The following is a 7,544-nucleotide window of genomic DNA, read 5'->3' as shown; positions in this document are numbered from 1 at the left end:
ACTCACTGATCAGCAAACAACGCTCTCTGCCTTAAAAAGGGGTAATGCGCAAATTAACTACTGAAGTTACTCCTTTGAATAGATGCAAGACAAAATCATGTCAAATTTATGATGAAGGCGCTTTGCAAAAACACATTAGGATTCTTTATTTTTGTTTCGGCTGGAAATTCGAGGGCTTTGACTCATCCAACATACAAAACGATTGGACAATCATGCAATGTTCCAATGAATTTACGAGTATCTACAAATTTGAGAGCGACAATGGGCAATAAAATTGCATACCCTTCTATTCGTCTCGACATCCTACCATCATGCGATTGGAGTATCTCGCAGCGTTGAGGGCAGATTAAAAGGAAACAATAATAAAAGGGTATGACAGTCTTATGACTTTCGCCTCTATTGAACGTAGTTTTCCCAAGATTATCGCATAGTTTACGATATCATATTTTGCATTCATTGATTGTTTCTGTCAATAAAATATCAAATGTCAAATCAAACATTCAATTTCTCATCGTATGTGAGGATTTTTGCAGCCATATAAATACTCGAAAGCCCACAGTATTTTTCGTTTCACCCAGAACAAAACTTCGCAGCACTTAATAGTATTCCTGCTTTTATTACACTTACAGGTACATGCATAATCTTCTTGATTTTTTCATTTATAGTTCTTGATTCACTCATATTCTTTTTATTAATAATTATTATTACTAGAAACAAACAGATTTACATTCTTAAAATAAACAAAAATAAATGCAACAATTTCTTTCATGGATTTGTATGAAAATTCTGGGCGTACAAAAATATATTTATGTAGGCACACTTCCCATTTCTGTATCGTTTTTCATCCCTAAGACACGTTTTAGCGGAAGGCTAACGCAATCAGGCTATCAGTTTAGTTAGTGCACAGCATCTAGTAAAGTCTATTTCATTGTTGGCATAGCCACGGCCGCCTGCGTGTGTGTCACGTCCGTTTCGCGCCACAGTTGTGTCACAGTCTTGGTTTGCGTGTAGAATTTGATGCCCATTTTACCGTAGAAGTGGTGGTCGCCGCGGAAGGAGCCACGTGTGCCAGTAAAGGAGAACATGGGCAATGGCACAGGAATAGGAACATTCACACCCACTTGTCCGACATCGATCTCGTTAATGAATTTGCGTGCGGTGGCACCATTTGTGGTGAAAATCGCGGTGCCGTTGCCGTAAGGGTTCGTATTGACTGTTTGAATGGCTTCATTCAGAGTATCGACATTCAAAATAACAAGAACGGGTCCAAAAATTTCCTCTTTGTAGCACTGCATATCGGGTGTGACATCAGTAAGAATGGTAGGGCCGACAAAGTAGCCATCCTCATAGCCAGGTACCTTAACGTCGCGTCCGTCGAGAATAAGCTTAGCGCCCTCCTTTATACCAGACTCAATCAGATCGTGAATACGTTTTTTCGATTGTTCGCTGATTACTGGTCCTACATCAGTTCCAGGCACGTGTCCGGCGTTCACCTTCAGCTTTTTGGCACGCTCTACCAAGTCTGGAATCCACTTCTGTGCTTCACCGACAAACACCGCAGTGGAAAGGGCCATGCAACGTTGACCTGCAGCGCCGAATGCGGCACCGGCTAATTGGTTCAAGGTATTTTCTTTGTTTGCATCAGCCATGATGACACCATGGTTCTTGGCGCCCATGTTGCTCTGCACACGCTTACCATTTTTGCCAGCGCGTTCGTAAATATACTTTCCTGCAGCGTCAGATCCTACAAAGGACACAGCTTTGATCTCAGGCGCATCGCAGATGAAGTTGACAGCATCGTGTTGGCCATGAATTACGTTAACGACACCGGGTGGGCAGCCAGCTTCATTTAACAGCTCCATTAATATCATAGTCGATCCAGGGACACGCTCCGACGGTTTCAGAAGCATTGTGTTGCCGCAGGTAATGGCGACAGGAAACATCCAAAGTGGGATCATGGCAGGGAAGTTGAAGGGCGCAATACCGGCGGTGACACCCAAAGGCAAGACTAACGAGAAGGTATCCATGTCACGTGCTACATTAGAAACAGTCTCTCCCATGGCGAGAGATGGAATGCTGCATGAATGCTCCACCACCTCTGTTGCGGCGAAAATAAAGAAATTAAATTAATTTTTTCAAGGAATAGAAAAAAATTCATTTATAGCAACTTACGTAATCCGCGTAACACATCACCCTCGGCATCAGCCAGTGTCTTACCCTGTTCCTTAGTGATGTTCTTGGCTAATTCACCCATATTCGCTTTGATCAATGCCTGCAACCTAAACATGACCTGCTGGCGGGACAGCACGGATTGCTGGCTCCAGGATTTGAAGGCCTTCTTGTTAGACTCCAAAGCCGTTTGCATCTCAGCTTGGGTGCATTTTGGAACACGGTTGATGACCTCATTGGTGGCGGGATCGTGCAAATCAATCCATTCTTTGGTTTGCGACTCCACAAATTTTCCATCGATGAACATTTTGGTGGTGGCGGGGGATGAGCTGCTGTAACCGCGCTTACCCAACAAACGGCACTGAAACAATAAAGAGAAAAATATTTCAGTAACTTAATACCAACTGGTCCAACATCACCAGACAGTCTTTCGCAGAAAATATGAAATGCCAAAAACTTCTAATCTAATTATAATAAAAAATTAATTATTTGAAATCATGCTTCTTTTACTAAGATTACTACATATTTGCTGAGATTTGTACCATTTTCCATTCCTTCCCACTTTAATTCATCGCTTTCACTTATTGATTGCATTCTTTATGAGTAGGTCTATGAACCGTTAAAACATGATAATTAGATGATTAAAAACACTAGCCGTTGCAATGTTAATTGATTTGACATTGCACAGTCGATGTTTTTAAAAGTCAACACCATTGCCTACACTGTAAAAATTAAAGTGCTTGAATACTAAGTGGTGTCCAAGCATAGGAATTCGCCAAAAAACACAAACGTTATTACACATGCATGTGTACATACATACATATCTCTCTCCAACAAAAACAAAAGCAAAATACCACTCGACAAACTAAAATCAACGTTCTCTGCCAAAACTAGTTGCAAAATATTAAAATTTATTCGGCGAGAGTAATTATTTGGCAAAGCTAAGAGCCAAAACAGCGATTGAGAGAGTGAAGATCTGAAGATAAGTAGATATTTGTGCATACAAATGCTGGACTGTCTCCAAACTAACGCAGAACGAGACCATTTTGGTACAAGTCCGTGCTCAATATCTGGCAAGTAAGCTAGGCATGAGCTTCCCTTACTACACTTTTAGGGACGGGTTAAATTTTGTGCAAAAATACTACAAGTTAACAATCGGCGTTTAAAGTATGGATAATTGGCATAACATTTACGGGGTGCCAAATATTTTCTAATATTTATTTACCTTATTTTAATATGTAGATTATTATGGATAGCCAATTCAACAAGATAACTTATATATTATATTATTAGGAAATATACTGCTTTTGTAACAATCACTTTATTCCTCCGTTCTTCAGTTTTGCACAAGTTAAAAACGAAATGGCTCCATCGCTTAAATTGGCCACTAATTTAGTTTTGAAAATGATAAACTAGTCTTTTTCTAGAATTCAATATAAAAAAAATAATTAAATTTTCCATATTTCGTTATATTTTATATTTCATTATTCCTTAATATTATTTCTTAAGTTCCATACTTCGCCGCTAATTACTCTTCTAAATTATAAAAGTGATAGGCTCATCCTCAGAATTTAATTTTATTTAATTTAGGTATTGCATGTATAATCGCAGATATTAATGTGCATACTTTTGTTCTGAATCATGTGTAAATAAATTTAAAATCTATATCAACTTGTTCGCTTTCACAAGCCATTAAAATAATTGTATTTGCACGTGCGACGACTAGAGGCATTATATGCCTTTAGTACACATGTTTTTAGGTTTATGCACAAACAAAATGTATGCACATGTGCATATATATGTACACAAATAAAGTGGTATTGACTATGCCGGCTTTAATACCGATAAACAATAAATTCAAGCTTACACTTGAACTGATAATATCTATGTAAGCAGACATCTCTGTGTGCCGAAGAAACAGGGAGAGAGTTCTCCATTTCTATAAACGTGCCCACAAATTAGTTACGTAACCATAAATACGACGAAACTTTATTCTCACAACGACTATAAGCAAACAAACAAACAAAAGTGCCATATAAGCAAATAAATACAAAAACAATCGTTTTGCTCATGATGCAAAGAATAATGAGATGGCGCCCATCGTGGTCCCGTTACTTTGCGCTCAGCGAATTTGACAACTAGTTACGTCAAGAATGATATAAACAAGATTGCGCCCATCAGAGCGTACGTGTCGTCACGTTTGCTGAGTTGTGCAGTATTGCCAACCATTTGCTCTTCGCAATAAATTTAGTGCTTTTTTATACCGAAAATGCGAAAATTTTGAAGTTTCGTGTTTGTTTCTTTTTGCGTTTAATTTAAAGCTACCGAATGCTTCAATGCTATCACTAGTAAAATGCTTCATACATATAAAGCTCGTTTTTCGATTGAAGGTATTTCCTCGCCGGCAGAAATGCATCCACTGTTTGCAGAGCGCCTCATCCTTTGGAAATATAATATAAAAAAGCTTATATCACACGCTTTATTGAGGTTCTTACTAGCACAATTTTTCACTGCACATTTCATGTTTTCTTATTTTTCACTTATACGAGTACACTTTCACGAAATATCTTATTTTTGCGTAAATATTCACTAAAACGTTTGTTACCGTTTGTTCTTATTAACGCACATTTCAAATAAGAAACGAATATTCATAAACATCAACAATAACCGCAATCATGGGCAATGTGACCAGATCTCTGAGAAGATTTTAGTGCTAATGAAAATTTTTTTACTCTTATAAAATTTGATAATTTGAAAGTGCAAATTTAATTTTTGGCTCCATTTAAGGTTATGCAAAAATATTATTTGCCCCGCTCCCAACTCTTCTTAAGATTGAAAACCTTTTTACACATTTTAAAAAGCTTTTGAATTTATTGAAAGCGAATTAAAACCTTAGAGGTGTAATTGTTTCTTCCGGTCATAAATCTTTAGTGAGACATAGGACATTAAGGGTTGTATTCATTGTAAAAATAAGCCACAAACTACCAGAAAATACTAAAGAAACCATACTGACATTTTTACAAAAAGAGTACCTTATCTAGTTACATAACTTCAAATATAGCAAAAAAGCCGTTCCCTTAACAAAAGAGTCTCGTTTAAGAAAAACCTCATAAATTAAATTGTACATAAGCATGACATATTTATTTAAAAAAACGCACATTTTAAAGACAATTTGTCACGCATACAAAGTTCTTTAAGTGATTCAATAAAAATTTGTTGGGTTATTTTCTTTGAATGGGCATTTTAATGCGTTTTTATATCCAAAGCTAGGCAACACTGCAGTAGCGAGAGAGAGATTTGACTGCCGAAAGCAGAAGAACACCAACAACGCCTGCACTCGCGGGCAATGCCACCAGATGTTAAAAAAAAGTAAAGCTAAATAAAACTGAGTGAATTATTTAAATAATTATTAAAAAATGCATATTTTACAAAATTATAAACATGACATTTTAATTAGAACAACTAGAAAAATGTCATGAAGAAAGAACTAAAACTCCGAGACACAAAATAATAAAAATAACAAAAAAAAATCATAAATCAAGTTACGAAAATGGTAATCTGGCCATACTGGAGCTAAAATCACGTAACTAGTTGTCAAATTCGCTGAGCGCAAAGTAACGGGACCACGATGGGCGCCATCTCATTATTCTTTGCATCATGTAGTTACGTGATTTTAGCTCCAGTATGGCCAGATTACCATTTTCGTAACTTGATTTAGCATTTTTTTTTTGTTATTTTTATTATTTTTTGTCTCGGAGTTTTAGTTCTTTCTTCATGACATTTTTCTAGCTGTACTTATTAAAAGTAATGTTTATAATTTTGTAAAATATACATTTTTTAATAATTGTTTAAATAATTCACTTAGTTTTATTTAGCTTTACTTTTTTTTAACATCTGGTGGCATTGCCCGCGATTGCCGGCGTTGTTGGTGTTCTTCTGCTTTCGGCAGTCAAATCTCTCTCTCGCTACTGCAGGGCTGCCTAGCTTTGGATATAAAAACGCACTAAATGCCCATTTAAAGAAAATAAAACACGAAATTTTTATTGTGTTACTTAAAGAACTTTGTATGCGTGACAAATTGTCTGTAGAATGTGCGTTTTTTTTTAAATAAATGTGTTATGCTTATGTACAATTTAATTTATGAGTTTTTTTTGTTAAGTGAAACTCTTTTGTTAAGGGAACGACTTTTTTGCTATATTTGAAGTTATGTAACTAGATAAGGTACTCTTTTTGTAAAAATGTCAGTATGGTTTCTTTAGTATTTTCTGGTATTTTGTTGCTTATTTTTACTATGAATACACCTCTTGGTGCTCTATGTCTCACTAAGGATTGATGACCGGAAGAAACGATTACACCTCTATGGTTTCAATTCGCATTCAATAAATTCAAAGGCTTTTTAAAATGTGTAAAAAGGTTTTCAATCTTAAGAAGAGTTGAGAGAGGGGCATTTAATATTTTTGCATAGCCTTAAATGGAGCCAAAAATTAAATTTGCAATTTCAAATTATCAAATTTTATAAGAGTAAAACAATTGTCATTAGCACTAAAATCTTCTCAGAGTGGCCTTTTTTAAACTTCTTTTGTATAATAATACGGTTTTTTTTCAACCTAAAGTCTCGGTAGCCTTAAATTAAAAACAAAAGGAAACAAACACCAAACTTAAAAATTGTCGCATTTTCGGTATAAAAAAGCACTAAATGTATTGCGAAGAGCAAATGGTTGGTAATACTGCACAACTCTGCAAACGTGACGTCACGTACGCTCTGATGGGCGCAATCTTCTTTCTATCATTCTTGCGTTTTGCTCAATTACACTGCTTATTAGATTCGTATTCATTCTCATAGTAATCTCACCTCAGCGCCAATTAAACGAACCAAAGACATCTTATCAGTATTTATCCACGTCACACCAGAATTCTTAAAACAAATTGGAATAAATTTATATTTTGCACAACCAGTGGCGAAGACCGATCAAACCAAACTTCCTGGTGGTTCCACTAGAACTAAAATGACTTTCGACTGCTGGCCACAAGAACAGCGAATTATGACTTTTACTAGTTGGCGACGTTAGCCGAGCGCATAGTTGGGAGCAGGTCGTCTCCATTCCAATAGGGGCCATTTGGCGTTTTATTGCGCTCGCAGAGAGAGCCTCTATATTCACTGTTTATTTATTATTAATCCAATGGAAGACCGAATGCGGAGCATACAGCTGATGTTAAGTATTATTTGTATGGGAGAACATAGGTATGTATATGTATGCATTTTTGTGCTGGGGAAAACAAAATCCAAGTAAATAAATTTTTAAATATTTAAATATATGTATGTGTATATGCCCACATATGTCAAAAGGAGTTTATGAAAAGTAGAAACAAAAAAT

The 7,544-nt window shown here is 36.2% G+C and overlaps 1 protein-coding gene across 2 annotated transcripts; it reads right to left on the bottom strand.

Moving 5' to 3' along the window:
* Positions 1-596: 596 nt before the first annotated feature.
* Positions 597-7,185, bottom strand: LOC128859349 (probable methylmalonate-semialdehyde dehydrogenase [acylating], mitochondrial). 2 transcript variants are annotated; one of them, XM_054096303.1, is made up of 3 exons: positions 7,022-7,185; positions 2,173-2,530; positions 597-2,098 (listed from the first exon to the last, which is right to left on the bottom strand). In XM_054096303.1, exons 1-3 carry the CDS (start codon positions 7,049-7,051, stop codon positions 921-923), a joined length of 1,566 nt encoding a protein of 521 aa, XP_053952278.1. In that variant the 5' UTR covers positions 7,052-7,185; the 3' UTR covers positions 597-920. The 2 variants fall into 2 exon arrangements, with proteins under 2 accessions (XP_053952278.1, XP_053952279.1); XM_054096304.1 differs by lacking the exon at positions 7,022-7,185 and adding an exon at positions 2,712-2,802.
* Between the last annotated feature and the right edge of the window lie 359 nt (positions 7,186-7,544).

Source organism: Anastrepha ludens, chromosome 3 (genome assembly GCF_028408465.1).
Source record: "Anastrepha ludens isolate Willacy chromosome 3, idAnaLude1.1, whole genome shotgun sequence".
In the NCBI taxonomy this organism is placed as follows: Eukaryota; Metazoa; Arthropoda; class Insecta; order Diptera; family Tephritidae; genus Anastrepha; species Anastrepha ludens.
Note: the sequence above shows the minus strand (reverse complement) of the source record. Positions and strands in the feature narration are given on the sequence as shown.

Bases quoted from the DNA above. Each gene is read 5' to 3' on its own strand.
- LOC128859349 (XM_054096303.1), bottom strand. From the start codon at position 7,051: ATGTCTTTGGTTCGTTTAATTGGCGCTGAG. The intron at 2,531-7,021 runs GTGAGATTACTA...TTATTGTTTCAG, and splicing joins TTCGTTTAATTGGCGCTGAG to TGCCGTTTGTTGGGTAAGCG. The intron at 2,099-2,172 runs GTAAGTTGCTAT...TCGCCGCAACAG, and splicing joins TGATGTGTTACGCGGATTAC to AGGTGGTGGAGCATTCATGC.